The sequence below is a fragment of the Thunnus thynnus genome, chromosome 7 (genome assembly GCF_963924715.1).
Source record: "Thunnus thynnus chromosome 7, fThuThy2.1, whole genome shotgun sequence".
NCBI classification, from domain to species: Eukaryota; Metazoa; Chordata; class Actinopteri; order Scombriformes; family Scombridae; genus Thunnus; species Thunnus thynnus.
The window spans coordinates 20,710,951-20,734,798 of NC_089523.1; the positions used below are offsets into that span (position 1 = coordinate 20,710,951).

The following is a 23,848-nucleotide window of genomic DNA, read 5'->3' on the forward strand; positions in this document are numbered from 1 at the left end:
CTTGGGAAAGTTCGTGGGGAAGTTGCTAGTATTTCTATAGAGTCTTTCAATGCATAGCTAAACATGCAAAAATGCAAAATGTGTATACAGGGAAGCATAATATTCAACACATTTAGAACTAATAAAATATTTACTTTGGCTTAAATAGACCAAAAAATCATCAAACTAAACTCAAACTATCTTAGAATATTGTCTCCATTTCACAGGAAGTTGTTAGAAAATGGAAGTGGACCTGTAAAATAGAACATTGAACTGAAATAGTTGACTAGTAAAGCAGGAACCATTTACATCCAGTGAAAGTTGGACATCTGGGGCCCCTGGAGGTCTGGGCTCCAGTCCGGCACATTCAAAAAATATTTGGCAGGTGATTGGATGAACCATCTGTCTGTCACCGTCTTACCTTGTGAGGCAGCTGGATTTATGATGCCGATTGGTCCGGACCACCGATGGTTCAGACACAAGCACATAACTTGAAGCCTCTTGAATTTGAAGATCTTGCGAATCCAGCTGCCTTGCAAGGTAACGTGAAGAAGGACTTTGTGTCAAAATCTACACATTTGACATTCACTGTTTTAGTTTATAGTGTTTAGTGCTCATTTGTTGTAAAGTTGTGTTTTATACCATCATCAGAGTACTGTAAGGCTGCAAGCAGCAATTATTTTCATTACCAATAGATCTGACAAACTTTTCACATAGAGCAGGTCTAGACCATATTCTTTAATTTACAGAGACCCAACAATTCCCCCATGAGCATGCAGTAAGGAAAAACTCCCCTCTAACCGGAAGAAACCTCAAGCAGAACCAGGCTCTTGGTTAGCAGCCATCTGCCTTCACTTGGTTAGCTTCAGGCATGAGGAGTGAGATGGTTAGGGTTAGGGTAAGAGGCAGAGTAGGGGTGGGTCTTCACAGAATGTGGGTTGGAAAAAAAATAATGATATATAAAGTGAACTGGATACAGCGTCAGAGGCGGGGTCCTGTTCATTCCTATGAAAGTTGCTCAGTGGTGCATGATGCCAAAAAAGTTCAACTTCCTCTGCATTGCTTCTGCATCTGTGCGGTCCATAGAGCAAGTGCACTAGTGATTTTCACCGGCCAGCTCTTCTAGACTTTTGAAATGTGATCGCACCAAACGGATCAAATTCTGATAATGAGACGAGTCATTTCGTGAGCTGTGTGATGCTCAAAAAAAATTATACGCTGATTTACAGACGTCTCTTTCACAATGTAAGTCTATGGGACACAGTCTTTTTGGGCCCAAAAGCATCACGTGACGTTGTAATTGCACATTTTGGCCGCTATGCCAAATTGGCGTCACAGCCTGCGCAGTTCCTGGAGACTTGGCCCATAGACTTCACATCAGGGCTTTTTAAATCACTTTTTACAAAATATACGTTTACAAATATAAAACCTTCATGGATCAAAAATTTATAAAAGAAAGAGTCATAATTGACCTTGTTTTCAGTTCTTGGTGTCCTGTCAACAGTTTTACAGATGTCTTTTATAATGGTGGTCTATGGGGAAAATGTTTTTTGGGCCGCAGGGGGATTTTTTCGCTGCAATATCGCGAGTGACCACTGGGCAAAATTGGCTGCAAGGCTAAGCTTATTTGGAAAGAACGAGCCGGAAGTAGCACTTTATCTGCCTCTTTCGGACTTGACAGTGGTCGGTGGGCAGCAGAGGCAGAGGTACGGCAGCGGCACAGTGCGTCGAGCGTAGAGATGGAGGGAGAGCTGGCCGGCGGCGAGCTCGTGTAACCCGGACAGGAGGACATCAGATGAAGAGAGGAGATAACCATGTTTGATGCCGAATAGAAAGTATCTTCACAGCAAAGCCAGGATCGCCTCAGACATACCAGCGTCATGAAACCAGTCCTGTATTGAGGTGAGAGCCGCTGCTGCCGCTGCTGCGTTTTTATCTCTTATTTAGCGCGTCTGACGCTTCTGATGAGACGTTTTTACAGAGCTCCTGTTTTCATGTGCTGGTGATGTGAGGAGAAAGGCTTCGATTTGTTTGAGGAGAACAACAAACCTCCAGGTGCTGAGGAGGACAGAGAAGAGTGTTTCGGTGTCAAAAAAGAAGCCTGCGTTTATTTGACGGTAGAGAACAAGTGCAGTCGGCTGGTTGAGACTCCGGATGAGACTTTTGAGGGGGGTCGCGGTGAAAAGGGGCTTTTCCGATAATCCATTTAATAGCCTTTAGGGAGTAAAGTCTGGTCAGTGACAGGGACGGCTCGGATCAGGGGCCTGATGTGATGTGATCTTGATGTGATGTGATCTATAGGCCCGCTCGAGATGATCCAAAATCAGTGTACCGACTCGTGCCTCCGACGCACGCAGCCTCCCATTCATCGCCTCCATTCTGGACCCGGATCTGTCAGCCATTCAGCAGGAGGCTGCCACCGCTTCCCATTCATGAAGTCCAGTATACGCAGCCTGCACAACGATCCACTGTTGGCTTTAAATAGGCTCCCTGGGCCTGCAGTAGGCCTGTTTTAGGCCTGCTATTGACTTTCTCTCATATATCTTTTTATAGGCTACACGAGTCAGTTAATATGAAGCCTGATAAGTCTGATTTTAACAGGATAAAGGCCTTTACATCACTGTAGTATCATGATAATACCCCAATTAGGCTGTATTGCATCTCTGACACTACGTTGGCATTTTACAGTGAATTCACAGAAGGTAGGTGCTTGTTATATATTTATAATTGAATTATGTCAACAGGGTTGTTGTCTTGCATCTCTCTGAAATCAAATGTTACAAAGATGCAACAATCCTTTCATTAAAAATGAAAGTTTTTCACAGCCAAGTGATGTCACTCCATCCAGGTGAGGCTATATATCCTGCAGAGGGATGGACAGAATAACAAGAACACCTTTCATGTATTATGATACAATCCAACAGCACCACAAAAATGCCTCTTGCACAGATGAATCTTCACCTGTCTGTCATTGTCTCTATGAAGAAGGTATAGCTGAAACGTCTGTGCATCTTTCTCCCTGTGCTTGTATTGGACAAGTGAAATGAAATAAAAAGAAAATATCTGATTGATTTTTTAGTGCAGAAACAGTTAGTTGGTTAATCAATTAGGTGATAAACAGGAAATTAATTGAATTTTAATCATTGATTAATTCAGCTTCTCAAACAAGAGGATTTGCTGTTTTTTATGTTTTATATCATTGAATATCCTGTGAAGATGTTACCTTGTCCTCCAGGAACTTGTGACGGGCATTTTTTTTCTTTTTTACAGTTTTATGACATTTCATAGACCAAACAATGACTCAATTAATATTAGAAATAACCCACAAATGAATCATTAATGAAAATAAGGATTATTTTCATTACTGTTTAATCTGCAGATTATTTTTTCAGTTTGGTCCATAAAATGTTTAATTTGGTTGTTTTGTTTCACCAACAGTCCAAACCTAAAGATATTCAGTTTACTATCACATAAGACAAAGAAAAACTAAATCCTCACAATCCAGATGCTTGAGCAAGGAAATGTTTGGCCTTTTTGCTTGAAAAAAGTCTTAAACAATGAATTGATTATCAAAATAGCGGCTATTTTTCTGTTGATCAACTACTCGACTAATTATGAGCCCTACTAAGTTATATAGTTACATCCCTACATACATAGAGGTGTACATGCTATTTTGTCCACCCCTCTTGGTACCATCATCAGGCTGTTTATTATATCAGCTCCGCTCTGTGACACTGCATTAAAAACCCATCTATTTCCGTGAGTGACACACTTGACGCTCACACAGGTTGTGCTGTATTTCTCCTCCATGCGAGGCCTGTGGTCATCTGTGAAATTAGTTAGACCCTGGTGGGTGAGAGACAGGAAATGGAAGTCCGTAGCGGAATGTGCGTCTCCCACGCGCTCCATCCTTTATCACTGGCTGCCATATGGATGCCTGAGCTCACTCAATATTTACATTGTCACTGCTTGCCAGGGAGAGAAGGAGAGAGAGCCTGCTGGTTGGAGGACACGCTAATTAATGTGTTTAATATCTGTGTTATGAGGCCCGGCTACCGACATCATTAGAAGTGGCTGAAAAACCCGCAGGGAGACGGGCGAGCCCTGATCAGTTTGTTCATGTGTGTTATGTTTTTGGTGATGTGGTACTCAGGAATGAACAGTCTTTGTCTTCTTATCAAGTCTGGTTTGTTATCACTGGTATCACTGGTTTGCACGCACACACATGCACACTGATACTTTTATGTAGCTGGGTGTATCACTATATAGCTTTCATAATGTCTGCCTGTGTGCACGTCACATCCTCTAGTCTCACAGCGAAGGTAGACACTCTCCTCTCTGGTGGTCCTGTGCTGCGTTGGGACTGATAGAAACGTTCCAGACAACATTCAGTTGCATCAATGGAGGGAGGAGGTTATCAGCTGCCAGGTCAAAGGTCAGTGACCGGCTGCACAGATCCAAACGTAGGTAAAGGAGGGGGTCTATTACTGCTGACCCCTACTTCTGCTTTTCCTCATCTCATCCCTTATCTGACCCTTCTATCTGCTATCTCTCCCCTCATGGGATTATTATCTCCTGTCTACATCTGCTCCTTCCACCTCCATCATCCTTCCCTTCATACAGACAGTTTACATACTTTCCCTTATTGCCTTCCCGCCATCTTCACACACACACACACACCCACACACACACCTGGACGTCTACTGTAATAATCTGTCTTTTGACTTGACTGGAGGTGAGTCATTGTGTGACTTCCCCCCTGTGTCGTTGTCTGCTTTTGTGTTTGTAGCTGGAGTGCAGCTCCTCCTTCTGCGAGTGTCCAGAGAAACAAAACTAAACAAGACATGTTCCTGCTGATATCTGCATCTCTGTCATCTAAAAGTTTGTGCTGCAAAATCCATCTTAATTTTTGGCCTAGTAACCAATTAGATAGCTCTGGCAGCCCCGATCCTGTCTCTGTCACATATTTAATGTGCTTAGTTACCTCATTATCACGACTGCAAGTAATAATTGTGACTGAACAATTATTTTCTCAGTTAATCAATTATTCATTTGGTCAATAAAAGGTCAAAACATAGTGATAGATGTCCATCACAGCTTCCTGAAGGCCGAAGTGACAACTTCAAAATATTTATTTTGTCTGACCAACAGTCTAAAACCTAAATATATTCAGTTTAGTCTCATATAAGACAAAGAAAAGCAGTAAATCCTCACAATTGAGACGCATGAAGAAGGGAATGGTTGGCGTTTGCTTGAAAAATGACTGTAATGATTAATCGATACAGAGCTGAAACAATTAGTCAATTTTATTTAGTTAATGGACAGAAAATAAATCAATTTTGGTGACTAGATAATTTAATTAAGTTATTTGATCAAGCAAAAATGCCAAAAACGGGGATGTGGGAACTGGGATCTCTATCTCTATCTTCTCAAATGTGAGAATTTGCTGTTTTTCTCTGATTTATATCATTTTAAATTGAATGTTTTTTGGTTTTTGGGCTGTTGGCCAAACAAAACAAGACATTTGAAGATGTAACTGTGAGCTCTTAGAAATTGCAATGATCATTTGCCCCCCCCCCCCCCCTTTTTTTTTTTTTTTTTTAAATTTCATAAATTAAAATATCAATTAATCGAAAAAATTATTGTCAGATTAATTGGAAATTAAATAATCCTTAGTTACAGCCCCTAAAGTGGTTATCAAAATAGTTGCCTGATTATTTTTCTGTAGATCGACTAATCAATTAATAGACTAATCATTTAATCTCTATTTATAATGAATACTTTTGGATATGCATGAACAGTATGTGAACATCATATTTATGAAGGAGGGTGTGATATCCGGTGTTCTGGTGTGTGTGTGTGATAGACATAACAGCTTGTACGTCTTCAAATGTCCTCATTCCACATTTAACTGCTGCAATATTTACATCTTATATAAGAAAACATAATTAATGGATTCACGTGGCGTGGAAAATGTTGTGTATGTGCGGTGCTGCGCTGTACTGAGTGTGCTGCTAGCTGTGCTGTGCTGTGCTGTGCTGTGGAGCAGGCTAATCTTAGAAAACATGGCTGGACCCAAACTCCCCGGGGTGGGAGCACAACATCACCAATCATCCTCATCAGCCAATCACGGAGGGTGCGCTCCTGGCATGAAACCGCTCGCAGCAACGTGTGTGCTTGGATGTAAGAGTCTAAAACATGTTAAACTACATGTTTATCTCAGCGAGGACATGGAAGTACAGTATGCGTACACACAGCTTTAAAAACACAATCCTTCTACATCCGTTATGCTTGGCTGGAGTATTATTTCCTCAGTAGCTCTATAGTACTGCCCACAATACCGCAGTATTAATCAGGCATATGTAATTCCTGGCTCTGCACAGTTCAGTCCTGTGAGGGCTCTCTACAAAGCACATGAAGTGAACAGATCTTGTACGATGTGTTTTGCAGGCTGCAGTTGATAGCTTCTCCCTGCGCAGTAATGTCTCTTTCCTCTCCTCCCCAGTCAGTTTACTGTTACAGTCACAACTCCCAACCATCTGACAGAGACATCAGCCCTGCTCCCCTGGGTAAAGGAGCAGCAGGAGGGGGCACAGTAGTGGTAGATTTTTACAACAGATAGGGAAGAGATACAGGAAGGGGAAAGGCTTCTGAGGGATGAAGGATGGAGGTGAAAATTGCTCAGATGGACCTGAAGTGAAGGGGAGTCGTGGGGATGCCTCTTCGTCTCCCTTCCTTTATGATCCCCTTGTCCCACCTCCACACACTCCTTGATTGTTTTAGCAGCTGTCCTATGGAGCAAAAACATGCCCCCCCCCCCCCCCCTTTTTGAATCCCACTCCTCTTTTTCTCCTCCGCCACTTGTTCTTTCATTCAGTCCCCACACACAATTCTTGTTTTCGCTGTCTCTGCCAATCATTTTTGCTTTATACCCCTGTGTGCCTTTGCAGCATGTAGTCTGCTGAGCCTCAGAAAAACCTTAATGCTGTCCACTTCCTCCAGCGTCTCATGGCTTGAGTTTCATGCTGACTCGGTGAGCGAGTGTGTGTGTGTGTGCGTGTGTGTGTGTGTGTGTGAATGTGAGTGTGTGTGGGTGTGTGAATGTGAGTGTGTGTGGGCGTGGCATACAGTGAGCTCAGTATCCTTGAGAGAGGCACATCCTCATCTTTGCGGAAGGGCAGGAGTTTGAGAAATGCACCTCGGTGTGTGTTGTTGTTTTTCTGCTGAATGAGTGGAAAGTTGGCCCAGTGCAGGTTTTTAAATAGCTGAATGGGTATTGACTTCCTCGCAGCCAGCGGTAGCACACACACCCACACACACACACACACACACACACACAAGATAATTATTACAACAACACTTGGTGATTAGTGGTTTAGCTTACAAATCTTGTGAGGCTTGAATGAATGAATGGATGGATGTTTGGATGAATGACACGATGGATTCATGAATGAAGCCCTTAAAGTGGAAAGTGATCTTACCTTTTCTTCCATACATTTATCAGCTCGGTGCTGCTTTCTAGTAAGGAACCCTTTATAACAGGTTTTTATAAGTTATAACTAGCGGGTTTATTAATAAATAAGTTAATAAAACATTCAGAGCATTATGCCCTTAATTGCCAGGTTGTGAAAAACACCTTTGTACTTTATATTTCTTAACAAAGCAGTTATAATAGCTGGTAATCCATTTATGAATGTTTTTGTGTTGTTATAAAGGGTTCCTAATACATCTAGTCTGCAGTTGTAATTAGTTATTAATAAATGGATTTTGGTCCAGATCTTATGCGGCTCTTTTCTAGAAGTACTCTATGGAAGCAAAAAGGGGCCATAATAATTTGAATTTTATAAGCAACCAAATACCTAATTGTTAAACCTAACCTCCACTGGATATTAGATACTACTGAATGTATAGCATTGAAATGTTGTAGCCTGTTGTCTCAATTTATGTGGTTTGAATTCCTCTCTTTGAAATTTCCAGAAACGTCAAATTTTGTAACTTCAAAAACTTCCTTCAATTCAGACGAAAAATTCAATTGTCTGACGTTTCCTCATTGGATCACATGACTGACAGAACATAACCTGATAGGTCAGAAGTCTATTGAGTCCAATTAGGTTGGTTTCTTCTCCTTGGTGGCACAGATGTTCAAGTTAGAATTTTTCATTATGAATTTCGCCAATCCACTGTAGGCAACTCAATTCTTTTGACTTTTAGATTCGATAGGCTAATTACCTTCTGGAAATTAAACAAGAAAATTCAAATGAAATTCATTCAGAGGGATGATTTTCAAATTCAAATAATGCAGTGCTATAAATTCAGTGGTATTTAAATTTGAACATGAGTTATTGAGTAGCGGTTCAACTTCATAATTACGTATTTAACTGCTCATAAAATCCTTTCTTGGCTTTCATAGCGGTCAAACTGTCCAACCAATCAAAGGGACTTTTTCACATCCAACCCAACAGATGTTATTAATGGCTTGTAACTGATCTAGTAAGCTTTATTAACCATTAATAAAGCAATTAGTTACAACTCTTTGTGGAACCACAAACTCTTTATGTTAGCATATTTCTACTCTTTCTTTCTCTCCTCTTTCTCTCAGTAAGTCATCAGTTTGTGTATAAGAGCACCGTCACAAAATCAAACCTCTTGCTTTGCCTCTGTGCGCTGCAAGTCTCTAAAACCTGTTAAGATGTATTTCTGTCGCCTGATGACAGGTTATGAAAGCACTCCCATCTCGGGACCTTTGGTTGTGATTTAGCCCGGGGCTAGAACGTGGGAGAAAACAACAACGACACAGTGCTGCTCATTCACTTTCCTTCACTGCACAGACAACCCAAGCGGTGAGATAATCTCAGAAATGTCATGCCTCCAATCAAAACAGCACAAATCGAGATTCCCGGGCCTCCCACAATATGTGAAGTCATACAGCAGCATGATGCAGGGCTAAAATGGCCACAGTATTTGCATTTAAGATTCCACCTGGCCACAGATAATGGTGACATTTCCTTCTCTGTTTTTTTTTATTATTCTCTAATCTCACCTGTTCCTTTGCTTTCTCAATCCATCACCACATTCTTCTGAAAATCTGACACCGTGTCTAAGCATCCAGGAGTTTCTACAAGATGAGCTAAGAGATAGTCCTTCAAAGAACAGGGACTCCTGTGTACTTTCCCTTATCATATCCTGTCTCTGATCTGGTGTATTGTTTGTGTCAGATCTGTGAGTTTTTCAAAGGGGACAGAGGGAAATGGAAGAGGGAATGAGTAAAAGAGATTGGCTTATAGTTGAACGTGTGTGTCAGACTTAATTCCAGTGGAGACCAGAGAGTTTTGCGCTAATCCTTTATGAAAAGACAACCCACACGGATGCTTTTGAAAATGAAAATAAAGCTGCTTGCAGGAAAAATTCCAGGAAACTCTGCAGCGTTGTAAGCGTGTACGCATGCATGATTCGGTTTAAGAGTGCAATTTCAGAAGCAAACATTTGAGCACATTTTGTGAGGGAGCAGCCAAGAGGAGCCCAGCAGCTCTGAGAATAAGCTCTCACAGCTTGGGGAGTGTTGGCCATCCCTGTGCGTATGTCACCCAGCCTGCCCACTCAGACAATCTCCTTTTATGTGCGGTATTTACAGATGACAATAATAAAACCAACATGTGTTTGATTGTGTGATGCTATTTGCTGATGCTGATCTGCAGCTGTATTAGTCACTGATGTTCTGAGGCAGAGAGAGAGAGAGAGGAAGGAAGGGGGTGAAAACTGGCCTTGGATATTGCTACTGACACAATGGTGGTATGACTCTGTGTTAAATCCCCACCGCAGACCAGAGAGAGGAGTTTTTTCAGTGATGTGATGTGGTTTGGCACTGCTTGGCCCTGATGTGGCCCAGAGAGGGAGGCATACACACAGAGAGGAATAGAGGAATGTAAGGATGATTGGAGGAGAGCAACTATGGTCTGAAAAAATATTCATTATTCAGAGAAACAACAGTGAGTGAAACAGACGGGACATAAAGAGGAGCCATATGATCACTCTTTGTTGAATCCAAGTTGCTGTTAACCTGCTCTGACAGAACACACTTCTAGATAATTCAGATAATCTGAGTGCTTGTCAGAAATGATCAATTCGTGAAGCTCAAAACTGATGGAGACCCGGATGATTTTCTTTTGATCAGTTGTCACATTGAATCTGCCAATAAGTCATTTTCAAACTTTCATGACAATCCTGCACAAGATCTTGAGCGGTCATGAATTTAGGACTCTTAAAAATGAATTTTTAAAGTGTTTTAGGGGCATTTTTGCTTTTATTAGACAGTGATAGCAGAGAGATGACAGGAAATGAATGGAGAGAGATTACATGTAAATTCTTTGGCCAGATTCAAACCAGCAGTGTTGTGATTACATGATTATGGATGGATTGCGGTGAGATTTTGTACAGATATGCTTGGTCCCCAGAGGAAGCCTGCTGAACATCAGTATGTTAGCAATTATCATTATGAACATGTTAGCATGCTAATGGTAGCATTTAGCTCAAAGCACACTGTGCCTAAGTACAGGCTGTCATGATATTAATATTATAATGACAGACACAAGCTGGTTCAGCAGTCTGCTTCATTCACACATCTTTTATTCTTTGCACCATCACACGTGCAGGCTGTCCCACAGCTGCTGCATGTCTGATCTAAAGCCAGGAGTTACACAAATACATACTGCAGTCTTTTGCTTGCATCCACACTGACACTGTGCTCTCTCTCTCTCTCTCTCTCCAGCCTCTCCTCGGTGGGTTGGCATGGCCCAGTGATGAACGGAGCGGTGGTGCCCGGTAGCCCGGAGCTCTCCTCCTCGTGCCCACTGCCTGACTGGCGAGAGTTCTGTGAGCTCCATGCTCGAGCCTCCGCTGCAGACTTCGCTGACAAGTTCCAGCGCTTCCTGTCAGAGAACCCGTGCTACGACTCGCCTGGTGCCGATGCCAGCTTCTCACAGCACTTTGCTCATCATTTCTTGGAGTGCTTCTCTGCAGCACTGACCCAGGCCCGGGAGAACCAGGCATCCTCGCCGGGGGAGGACGGCTCCAACACAGCGCCCAAGTACAGCATTGTTCCTTTCCTGGGAATCCAGGGCTGCCCATTGTCCTACGGTCACGACCTCTACCAGAGACGCAAGGACGCCGGGGCTTCAAGTGAATCCCTGGACAGTATGGACAGCGGAGGGGGAGGGATAGATGGGGGAGGCAGTGGCACTGCTGCCTCCCGAGGCCCCCAGCCGGCCCACAAGGTGTCTGCTCTGGGACAGTCCCGCAGCTCAGAGGACGTGTCGGTAAGTCATCCCAAAGCTCGCTTCAAGAAAGGCTTCTCCCTGAGGAACATGAGCCTGTGTGTGGTGGATGGGGTGAAGGAGATGTGGCACCGACGGGCCTCCCCTGAACCTGACGCTCCCTCTGGGGCCAGGAAGGCTAACGGGGGAGGAGGAGGAGGAGCAGGGGAGGCTGCAGGGGGAGAGAAGTGGTCCCAGAAGCTGCGGCTTCCCAGGGGTTCCCAGGGCCACAAGGCCGAGCTGCTGGAAATCCAGAGAGAGGGAGCACTGAGGTACATGGTGGCCGATGACACAAACTGTATGGGTGCTGCGCAATGGCAGAAGTGCCGCCTGCTGCTGAGGAAAACCAAGAGGGAGGAAGGAGGGGAAAGATTCCTGCTGGAGTTCTACGTACCACCTAAGGTACACAAATACACACATTGAGAACAGCTAGGCAGCATGGATATGGTCCTGAAATGATGATGATTTAATATAAAATATGTCTTCATTGGAGTACTTAATACTGTACATTAAGGAAACTTAAAATGTCCTTATATCTGCCCACAATGTGCTATAAACTATTTACGAAATGTTTATATACTGCTTATAAATGCTAAATAGGGATTTTAAGTAAAATGTTACCTTTGGGATCCATGTCTTTATTCAGACCACTTAAAAATGGTCCCCAAATCTTGTTGAACTTTTCACCAGAGCCATTTCTATTATAGTGAACGTTTTCCAGGTATAGCAAGGAAGTAATTTCTTCCAGGCTCTGTGTAAGACTAGGTGGACAAGCTGATTCCCAGTTCGTCAAGATAAGTCTAATTGAAGATTAGTCTTAAAGATTAATTGAAAAAAATGATCAAAACATTAACTATTAATGAAAATAACATGGAGAGACATGAATTCAGCCTGATAATCCAACCTTCTCTTGACCCTGGGTAACACAGCCTGAAGCCGAAACACACACATTGCACTCACGTGCATGCATGCACACTTCACATTTGTCTATATGGGATTTCCAGATCATTGCCCCTGACCTTAAGAAGGCCATGAGGCTGTGCAGCTGAGTGTGTGTAAATCTGCCACTGTCCTTTGATCATGGCTGGTGGGAATGTGGGGGTAAGGCTGGCGGAGAGGGGGGAGAGAGGGGTAAGGACAGGTGGGAGGCAGGCATGGGAGGGGGTTGAAGTAGTTGATAGAGATCCAGAGACTGTGTGAGAGAGAGCGGAAGCTGTTACATTGATTTCTGTAAGTGTAACGGATCGCAGAAGTTTCCCTTTCATGTGCAAAAAATAAATATTGATTGGTTCCCCCATCTCTGGCAAACTGGCTGCGGTGACAAACTGAAGAGGAACCGAAATAGTTTTGTGAGTCACTCAAAAACTCTGCCAAGTGAGAGCCACAAGGGGAACATATAAAATGAAACTTAATAATTGTGCTTCAGCAGTTTCATCTGTTATGTTCTATTAATGTCCACACGTTGGAAAATTATTATCAGCCGCGGATGAGGCTGAGATTAGGGGAGACTTCAGAGTAGCGGTTACAGCCTTGTTGACACATAAATTAAACACACACATCTAGACGGGCTTGCCCTGTAGACGCTCTCCAAGTTGTTTTATCACTGCTGTCCTATTCAGGTCTTACAAATCATAACAGTGCAGAGTCAACAGTGTTGGAAAGATAAACTGACTTATAAAATCTCACTCCTGCCTGCTCCTGGCTGACTGGTTCTGGCTCCGTCCCTGTCAGTGCCATCAATCTGCCGGCTGCTCTGTGTGGCAGAGACAGCACACTGCAGCACGCTAACTGCCTGCATTATGACACAGCAGCAGGCCCTGAGAGGACCCAACTGTTTTATGTAAAAACAAGTCCTAAAATGCCTTAAAAAATAGCTGTCTTTTTCTATTTGCTGAAGTGCTTGTCTTATTTTTATTGATAACTTGCCCAAATGAAACCCATTACTGTGGGTGTTTTGACAATCGGTTACATGTATTTAAGGATAGGTTCATATTTTTCCTCAATCTGTTTTAAAACAATCCTCACATGCCCAAATGCACTTTGAAAGAGTTATTGTTTGCCTTTATTGTTCCTCCTCTCCATACTGGCTGTGAAGAAAACTTGGCTCTCATTCGGTTAGTGTTGTTGGCTTTGTTTGTTTAAACAGTAGGTTCGGCCAACTCGTGGAAAAACATATTTTCTCGCTTACCTCTTGTGGTATTTAACCATGCAGATAGTTTTGGTTTTCTCCTGTGAGGTTTTGAGACATCCATCTCTGAGATTGTCACCTCATTTAAATTGAAATACTGAACTTAAAGCTGCACTAATCAATATTTTCATATTAAAATGGATCAAATAATATGAGTAACCTGAGAGGGGTCACTCAAATTGATGAAAACCATAAACAATTATCGCCCGACTATGCAGTTTCCCTCAGCTCTATGGAGCATTATAGAGTCTTTCAGCTCATTGTTTTGGTTTTACACCCCCCAACTTCACTGCTTTGGTTCAGTCTCACCGTTCTCATCAGTGTTATCTCTAGACGCAGCAGGCAGCTGTTTTCAGAAAAAAAAGCTCTAAAAACGGACTGCATGCTACCGGCCCAGCACCAAACAACAGACAGACAAAGTTAGTGATTATCTGGTGAGCATAGTGGAGCATTTAGTGGCTAAAGAGCAAAATATTTCTCTGAGGAATTGGTAGAGATCAAAGGTTCATTGGATTTACATTTGTCTGGTGTCCAGAAACACAACTACTACTGCAATGCCAAATATCTCAAAACATGGACCAATAAATGCAAAACTATCTGTATTGCTAAATACTGCTCAAAGTGAGTGACAATAATATGATTTTTTGTAATTTGGACAAACTTTTTTCTCAAAAAGACAGTTCAAGATTGATATTTAACACTTTCCTGTAAGACTGTAAATGCTCTGTGCTGAAGCGTAGACTGTCATGGTCACTGGTTAACACTGGCTTGCATAACTACACATTTCAATAGACAGTGCCCACAGATATCAGGCTTGCACTGTCCATTGTAGAGGTACAGGAAATGGTCAAACAGTTTAATACAGGAAGTGGTTTTTGACATCTGATCCTCAGAAAGGAATTGTGGGCGTGGATGGCAGCCAGCTGCACAGGCAGATCAAGATGAGAACAGTGTTACTCCAGACAGATCAGCTGATAAGCCTCTGCCAGACCATCAGTCAGCCTCTCTCTCGCTCTCTGCCTCTCCTGACACAAACAGAAATAAATACACACACACACACAGCTCACTGCTCCGAACACACTCATTGGATCTGTTAAGATTATCGTCTGGATCCAACTCTCTGCAGAGGGCAAACTCAGGCCAGGCTGTTTTCTGTGATCACCCTCTTGTAAACTCTTCCTGTGTTATGTTTGTTACAGTCAGCAAGGATAATCGCTGAGAGGCGCAGTGAGAAATAAGAGAGCTGCAGAATAGTTTTGCATATTGTGCAGTCTTCTGTAAATCCTTACTACTCTTTTATATTTAGATATATGTTTGGGGAGAGTTGTTAAATCTCAGGACAGCAGACAGGGGGTGTAGTTCATTGCTAGTTAGGCTGTACCTATAACTCAGATTGTATGTTACCCCTTAATTATCATGCGTGAGGGACAATTTTGAGGGTTGGGCGCAGCTCATACTAGAGACGGGGGATGTAGAGGCACTGCTTAAAACTACACCACTAATTTAAAGTTCTAAATGGGGCTTTTTTTGTAGTAAAATATAAAGGTTCCACTTTTACAAGTTGCCTCTGACAGGATGTAATGAAGGAGTTATTTTAACTTTGGACCCTTCATAATTGCTTATGGTGTTTTTTGGTGAAAGTACACTGGCACAAAATTGTACTACTATCCATGGAGTGATGCATTTTTGGTTTTCTGGAACAGAGATGATTAGAAGTAATGTTGCCACCATCTTGCAGGTGTTTCTTGATCCACTCAGGCAGCACATGCTTAGTTATCATCTAAAGCAGTGGTTCCCAACCTTTTCTGCGTGTGATTCTTTAATAGAAAGCATAAAGCATACTCTGATTCTGATTCATACTCTTGTCTGTTTTTAGCAGTTCACACCAAGCAGATTTTCCTGTTTAAAACTGTTTAATTTGATTAATTTTTAAAGGCCTATTGAGGTATAAATACACACTATTAAACTACACACTAAGAAATAAGCAAATATTAGAGAAATATAAGAAAATAAACATACTGTTGTGTAGCTGAATTTGTTTTTTTTTGTTTGTTTCCTTCCTTGGAAATAATCTTGGAAATATTGACCCCTTTGATTCATCTCAGATTCAGCTCACCTTGTAAGAGTCCTAATCTCAGCAAATTTTTGTTTTTACTACTTCCTTGAAACACACAAACTGTGTAGATGCAGCAAGATGACACAGTATAACCACAACATCTGCAACACACTGTATATATTGCGTGTACCGTACAGAGTGCACATGATTTTTTCCAATCCTGTTCCTGCCCTGGTGACATCTCATAATCACTTTACCCCACCCTCACCATTGCAGAATATCCAGATTACAGAGAACGGTAGAACTTACATAATAAAGGAATAAACAAATATAAGAAAGCACCACAAGACAGCTCTGAACTAATTTCCTCCCATTTCCTAAAAAGGTAAATACAACACTTTTTAAATTTTATATTTTTTTGCAGGAAACCACTGATCTTACAGTGCAACATACTACAGTTGTGAATTTGGACCTTTATGTCCAGATTGTCTTTAAAGTGTTAAGTTATCACAAAAATATTCATAATGCAGTTAATATGAGCTTTTGTGTGTCTTTGCATGTTCGTTCCAGTCCTCAAAGCCTAAGGTGAGCATCCCTTTGTCAGCCATCGTGGAGGTGAGGACCACCATGCCGCTTGAGATGCCAGACAAGGACAACACCTTTGTTCTTAAGGTAGAAGCTGCTCCATTTTACAGCCACATGTACGCAACTGCATCTGACTCAGTTTCAGATCTAAGTGCTTGACGGGATTACTCCATTTTGATGAAAAAAAAGCTACATAGATATACTTGAAGACATAGTTTGTTGAAAAAACAGGTTGTTGGAAAATGCTAAGCTAGTCCCTGCTGAGTTAACATTGGATTTGCCCTGTTCTGTACCCTGATGCGGTCTCTCAAACAGAGCTCAGTGTGTGATCGTAGTGTTTGGCTGCTTCCACAGGTGGAAAACGGGGGTGAGTACATCCTGGAAACCATCGACTCGCTGCAGAAAAACTCCTGGGTTGCTGACATCCAGGACTGCTTAGACCCTGGGTAAACCACCAGATAAATATTTGCTACTGGCTGAAGATGGAGAGAAGAGAGGGACAGAGGGATGGAGAGAGGGGGAAAGGGTGGATGGGAAGGGGGAAGGGAGGGGTAACACACACAGTCATTAATCATCCAATTAGTGGAGTTTTTTGACAGGTTTCTTTAGCACAAACATGGGCAAGTTTGCACCCTCACACACACACACACACTCACACCGCTGACATTCCTCCTCAGTCCCCTGAGGACGTTTGTCGGCGCAGCTCAGGACCTAAACAAAGATTATTTGTGTCCATGTTTGTAGGATGTCGGTGTGTGTTGAGTTGTGTGTTAGGACGTGGTGGTGTTTGCACATGCGTGTGCGTTGTGTATACGTTCTTGCGGTTCTCCTGACCTGCCTGCTTGTGTACAGTGACAGCGGTGATGACATCGAGCTGGCGTCATGTCCTCATGGTCAGGCCTCCAAAGATTGCTCCATGGTGGCCTCTTGCAGCTGTGAGCTGCTGTCTGAGGGTGAGCAAAGACTTTTTCCCCAGCAGCACTGTCATGTTACATAACATTCAAATCTTTGGATCCAGATGAATGTGTTAATATATAAAAAACATGTTTAGGTGTGTACCGTGCTCCAGAGAGGTCATGTCCTACAGCAGCGGAGCATTACAGCGCCCCCTCGGTCCGTTGCAGGGAACCCCCCTTCACCCAGCACCCATCCCACATGCCTTTAGAGCGTTTCCTCCAGTCCCCAGAGGCCCAGGGCTCCAACCCTGCAGCAGGTAATAACACTTACATTTGCTTTGTCTCTCCACAAATTGAAAGAAAAACAGAAAAGAGGATTACAGATTAAGAAAAGAAACATTAATTTGACTCTACTCAGGTGGCAGTGAAGGTGCAAAAGACTCAGATGGGGATGCTAGCCTGGCGGGTTACCCATGGTTCCATGGCACACTGTCCCGTGTGCGTGCCGCTCAGCTGGTGCTTGCAGGGGGGGCCAGGAGCCACGGGCTCTTTGTGATTCGCCAGAGCGAGACACGGCCGGGCGAGTATGTCCTCACCTTCAACTTCCAGGGCAAAGCCAAGGTGAGGCAATTGGAGAGAGCACAAAAAAAAGAGTGAACTAAACAGTTTAATAGCAGTTTGTTACAGCATGTGATCGAGTCTTTACACCCCAGTAAACTAACTGTAGAGAGAGGAGGGTGTGAGTGTGTTGAATATGTGTAGATCATGGGTGAAATGTGTTAATTTATCAATTAATGTATTGATTGTTTTTCCAATTAATAAATTAAATTTGGTCAATAAAATGTAAAACTGTATAGCATGTGATTGTTACAAATTACCAGATTCCAAATTTGTGTCCTAAGTTGGCTTATTTTATCCAACAACAGTGAAAAACCCCAAAGGTATTGAATTTGAAGTGATATAAAATCAAGAAAAGCAGGAAATCTATTATTTTATTCAGCGAATAATGAGATAACGTATCGTTTCCACACTAGAATACATAATTTTCGTCTCCCAGCTACAGTCTTGCTGTGCAGGAGTATTACAGTATGACATTTGAGGCGGTAGCTCACAGCAGACCAAGTTGCCCCAGGCCTGGAAAAGATGCAGTAATGTCAACGTTTTATGTCCTCTTATGTAACACGATCCCTGCACATCACATCCTGCCAGCCGGCAGTGTTGAGGAAGTGTCAGCTGCCGCCTCTTCCTCTGGTGTCAGTCTTGGCATTCTGTTAAGCTGTTCCCACAGCGAGACGCCTCTCAGATAATGTCCTGACCTCTGTCTTGGTCTGTCTGTTTCAGATGTTCACTTTGTCTCCCTCTGCAATTCTCTGTCTTTCTTTCCCTCACTTCATTTACCTATCTTCCCTCCTTGGAATCAACTCTCCTGTTGATTTCTTGTCTCCCCCTCTGTCCTTTCTTCTCCCTCACAGCATTTGCGTTTGTCAGTGAATGAGAACGGGCAGTGCCACGTCCACCACTTGTGGTTCCACACCGTGTCGGACATGTTGAGACACTTCCATGCCCACCCCATCCCCCTCGAATCTGGAGGTTCAGCTGACATCACATTACGCTCCTATGTACAAGTGCAGAGAAGCTCCACCACAGGTACACAACACGCAAACTTAAAATAATTTATCTAACTGGAAATGTCCTAGATTTTGATGATTCTAGATGTTCTTAAACATACAATAAGACCTTTTCAGAGTATATGTTTCTAGATACTTTGTAAATTGTAACACATTGGCCTTATATTTGTATGTCAGGACCTCTTGGAAAATGATCAGATCCTAATTGGACTTTTAATTAGAGACTTGAAGCTTCAGCTGTCTGAGTTAGTCATATCAAGTGGATATCTTCCACATTTAAAGTCTTTTTAGCATCAAATTCCCTCTTTGTGTTTCCCTGTTGAGCTGTGGTGGAAGTATAGTAACAAAAAGAGGGACTTTGGCACTAAAAACACTGTAATGTTGAAAGATATCTATTTGATTTGACAAATGTGGATGACTGAAGCTTCATATTAGCTTTAGATAAGCTTTTAAATACATTTTTGCACAGAAGGAGGACTGTGGATTTTGGCCCCCATCACTTACATTGTAAGTGCATTATGAAGGGATCTTCTAATGGTCAGTATGAACAGGAAGAATGATTATACCAAGAAAAAAATATTTCAATGTTCATTTGGGCACCTGACTGTTGTTTTAATACAGACTTGAAAAATTGTGAACCCATCCTTTAAAGACACTGTAGAGGTGTTTTCTGGCCTTGTGTTGAAGTCTGGTGGATTTATGATGGGAGATACCTGAGGTCACCAAAGTCCTGCACTAATGGTTAAGTCGTAAGTTGATCTCAAATGTGCAATAAAAAGATGTTGGTCAATCACATTCTATACATGACCACACAACCCTGAGAAGAGGTCCAATCAGGCAATTAAATAAAAATATCTGAGGATGAACTAAGGGTGTGTAGGACTTTTAAAAACCAGCAGTCCTATCATGAGTTGTAGGACAAATGTACAATTTTGTGGTCTACAATGGCTGCACAAAGATGGGCCTGGGTCATATTCTATAAAATATCACAATAGCACTATAGAGCTAGAAGGTACACAAAACGTGTTCACTTAAACTATTCCTTATTTACATTTTGTTGATTTGGGGTATTCCAATGAGTTTCTCATTACTACAGCCTGACCTATACTGGATGTTTAGGCTGACATCTATAATTGATAGGACAATAGTCATTTTTACATAAACACATAACATGCACAATTTTTAAAAATAATTTTAATAATAATATTGTATAACTTGTCAGTTCTCTCTGGTGGACAAACTGAAATGGAGACTCCATTTCTTCACCTCAAAGCTATTGTAGGCCTTTCTGTACTGCAATTTCTTGTTACTTATCAGCTGACATACAATAAACAAATATGATCGATAGGATATATCAGCAGTAAGTTAATATCGGCCGACATATCGGTTTACTTCTACTCATTACATTGCTTGAGATTCAACACAAGACTATCCAACAATTGGATTAACACATCTTCCCTCTTACAAATGAAAAGTTGAGTTCATAAGAAATAAAACATACCTTTAATCAGTTGAATACACTTTGCCGCTACAGCCCTACTTGATGCGGTATGACCAGTAGTTTATGGTGGCTACTGTTAGCAAACTTAAGCCAAATATTGCTATGTAACTAACTACCATTACTAAGCCAGTTCACTCACTTTATGGCTCTTCTACGCATGTGGTACTGTTACACTGTGTTCTAGCATTTTACATGATCCTGAAACAGCCACTTATAGCCACAGTTGTTCCTGTTGAGCAAACATTAAGAGTCACTTTAACAAAAATGCTAGAGTAGAGCTTTGAAATAAGTTGTTTGTGGTTTCAGTGAAGAGCTAGATGACATGAGTATATGTAACTGCATTTTTTCAAGTGTCTCTGCTTGACAGTCACCCTCTCAGGTCACCAGAGAATAATGGAGGGTGATTAGAAACTTCTAGAAAGTTGGATGTGCTGATGGATCCTTGAAGAAGGAGGAGGTTGAGCTGAAACTCACTGAACCTGCCCACCCCCCTCCTCCATACCGTTCCTGCCGTCCGCTCTCCTGGCATGGGATGAATGCCCTCCTGTACAGGAGAGTGAGGGGGCGATTATACCACAGGAGTTTTGCATGCAGGCCGAGACTCTGGTCCCAACCCACCCTGGTTGTCACAAAGAGGCTCTCTGTTTCGCCAAACGCTGGACCTACACACACTCACTCCCATGCACACACTTACATAGAGTGAGGGTTTGAGTCAGGGTGTAAAAGGCTTTATTGATACACTGGTCAGGCATGTCTTTGGCACCAATGTTGTCAGTGTTATTGCCAACCGAGAGAAAGGATAATAAAGGAAGCCAACACTGCCTGTGTTTACATGCTGCTCTATGAAGGAGTCTTTTACTCACAACTCTCTCGGCTAAACCAGTGAACTTTAATCAGCAGCACAGATAAATCTATATTATTGATATGTCTTATATTAAAAGATTTCTTCTCCCCACAAACTCTCCTTGAATCTGCTACAGATGTGACCGTGCCTCCAGTCCTCACCCCACCCAGGGATGCGGGCTGCCGGACAGATTCAGCCCAGCCAGCTCTCCACCCTTCCGGGATCACAGCCTCTGCAGGGCCTCCTCCTGATACCCCTCTCTCTTCGAGCACCTCCTCCTCACCCACAGCCCTTCCCTCCCTCTCCCGCAGTGACCCAGGCACTGGAGGAGGGTTACAGAGCCGGAGCAACAGCTCCGAACGCCTGCTTGAGGCCTCTAGTGGTGCATCTGAGGACTACCATGATGCTGATGGGACTCGCAGGGCCCGAGCAGTAGAGAACCAGTACTCTTTCTACTAAATGACCCAAGGCAGGCTTAAGTCAAAGGTTCTGATTGGATGAGACACAGAAAGTTGGAGGTGACATGGGATGCTCTGCTGATGATGAAAGTGATCCATATCACTGGATCACACATTGTTTTATTTGTTTGTTTTTGTTTCAAGGCAATTTCCTGTTTCTCTGATTTGAGAGGGGAGGTGAGATCATGCAGGGGCAGAGTGTTCACGCTGATAAATCCCTCAGGCTCCGTGGCTGCATTTCAAACTAAAACTGTCAGCTGGCATTGTGAACAAAGAAAGAGAGTGCTACAGGTCAAAAAAGGACATGTTGAGACCTAGATGTAAAAAACACAGCAGTGAAGATGGGTGTGGGCGCAGAAAGCAAGAGGAAGTCATCTAGTCGAGTCATATGGCTTTGATTCACCTCATCTGACCACTTCCTGTTCACTCTAACTCACACTTCCCCGGGAGCAGAGCCTGCGTCACCACCCCACTGATGGATCGAGAGTTTTGAAATGACCCCAAAGAAACACTCCTTCCCCTCAGAGCTCCTCCGAGCTCCCGAGAGCATCCAGTTAATGTTTGTAAAGCTGCTTTGAGTCTGTCCCGGATATCCTCACTGTCCCTGTGGGGTTTCCCTACAAAATCCTGCTCTGGGTCTGCTTTACACTAATATCAGCACAGCAATCATGGGTGTGTTAGTGTTAGCTCAGAGATGTTTTTCTTAAATGTGTACAGCCTAAAAGGTCTTAGTGCCTGACAATTACCTTGGACTTGAACGGACACAGCGACACAGAAAGCTACTGTCAGTGACGATGTCGAGGAGGATGTTGACATCTTGCATAATCACAACAGCCCAAAAACTAAATGCAGGTGGTTCTTTTTACTGTCAGTTTCTGCTTAAAACACACTGAACATGCATACTGAAACGTTTTTGTTCTCACAGATTTATTGATGGCTGCAACATAAACACAAAACATCAGTTTCAAAATGTTAAAACGGAAGTGAAAAGTTCAGTTCAGTCTGTATGAAAATGATGAGGCGGCTCCCATTTTGGTGTCATGCTGGGTTATTTCTATGAGTGTGTGGTGGTGTATTAGAGTCCAAGTATTTTTCAATGATCGGTGTGCTACAGTAGTGTTTCTAAAACATGGTTTTCGAGGTCCCTCCGTCTGGTGCTGGTTCTGTATTCAAGCTCATCATATCGATAACCTGTAGATTAGATATGCTGTTAATATAGGAGTTCACTTTGAAGTAATGCCTTGAAGATTATTATTAAACCAAATCCAGCATTTATCGGAGGGACTTGGGACTTGGTTTTTAGAACGGTGGCAGTATTGCGTGTTGTTTGCACGGCCTGCAGGTGAACTTGTGTGAACTGGAACGGTACAAGCAGTAAAACAAAAGGTACTAAATGGCCATGCTTGAATGGAAAGATGTGATATTGCTGCTTTACTTTATGCTGACCCAGTATTACTTAGGCTTTTAAGTTAGCTATTCAAAAGGATATTAAAACCTGATTATCACACCTCAAGATATTTACAATTAAAAGAATTCATGTCATGGTCCAAGAGATTCATCAGAACACAACGTACCCTCTTAAAGCATGTGAAACCCATTTAAAAACCATAAACCCAGCTACTAAAAAAGCAGCTACTATATATAATATTTCCTTTTGTTCAGTTGAAATAAACAAATCAAGATGCCACCCACGTCTGTCTTTTCAAGCACGGCCATTTAGCTGTGAAGGTGAAATTTCAATTTCAGTCAAGGAGCAGGCAGAGCAGTTCATGTGCCAATTTGAATCCTATTTTTGAGACATATTTATTCCTCAGCCGTTGTAAATTACGTTTTTCCTATTGAGTCTTATTTATGTACAATTGATTGATTCTTCTTGATGAAACGTCCTCAGTGGAAACCGTCCGTTGCAGGAGCCCATCTTACATATCACAGATTGCTCACGTCTCCCTTTTATTTTCTTAACACTTCTTAAAGCTGATTTTCTGTTGTCTGACTGAGTTTTGAAGAGTCTGTGCAATTTTGTACAAAGTGATGTACTTGACATACTACTTTATATTTCTGTGAATAAAATGTGAACAAACTGTTGCACGTTTTTCATTCATAAATGTGTCGATTTGTGGGTTGAGAGTAAAATGTGGGAGGTGAAAGACACTGAAAGGACAAGAGCTTTTAGTTTTGTAAACATAATCTGATGGAGACAGTTTTTAAAGTGACAGGTATTGCTCTGCAGAGATGAAACAGTCACTCCTCAATAGTGGAGTGACTGTTTGTGAGAGATGTGCAACAAGTCGTGGTTTTCTTTTGTTTCAGTTTTAATAAAAATGTCAGTCTGTGTTCCACAAATAGGCCTGAATGCAGATACCATGTTTACAAGTTATGCTATGAATAAACTCTGAGTGGTCAT

General features: G+C 42.4%; 1 protein-coding gene across 2 annotated transcripts; it reads left to right on the top strand.

The window, feature by feature from the left end:
• Positions 1-1,623: 1,623 nt before the first annotated feature.
• On the top strand, positions 1,624-23,525 carry LOC137186164 (SH2B adapter protein 2). Of its 2 annotated transcripts, none has more exons than XM_067594860.1 (9): positions 1,624-1,881; positions 10,745-11,690; positions 16,103-16,204; positions 16,472-16,563; positions 16,970-17,070; positions 17,169-17,330; positions 17,432-17,634; positions 18,486-18,660; positions 21,123-23,525. In XM_067594860.1, exons 2-9 carry the CDS (start codon positions 10,776-10,778, stop codon positions 21,443-21,445), a joined length of 2,073 nt encoding a protein of 690 aa, XP_067450961.1. In that variant the 5' UTR covers positions 1,624-1,881; positions 10,745-10,775; the 3' UTR covers positions 21,446-23,525. The 2 variants fall into 2 exon arrangements, with proteins under 2 accessions (XP_067450961.1, XP_067450962.1); XM_067594861.1 differs by lacking the exon at positions 1,624-1,881 and adding an exon at positions 1,927-2,681.
• Positions 23,526-23,848: the final 323 nt, after the last annotated feature.

What these genes read in the sequence shown, in the direction of transcription:
- LOC137186164 (XM_067594860.1), top strand. Translation starts at nt 10,776, where the DNA reads ATGAACGGAGCGGTGGTGCCCGGTAGCCCGGAGCTCTCCTCCTCGTGC. An exon ending in CTGTGAGCTGCTGTCTGAGG is followed by an intron (nt 17,071 to 17,168) that starts GTGAGCAAAGAC and finishes AAACATGTTTAG; the next exon opens with GTGTGTACCGTGCTCCAGAG. An exon ending in ACTTCCAGGGCAAAGCCAAG is followed by an intron (nt 17,635 to 18,485) that starts GTGAGGCAATTG and finishes TCTCCCTCACAG; the next exon opens with CATTTGCGTTTGTCAGTGAA.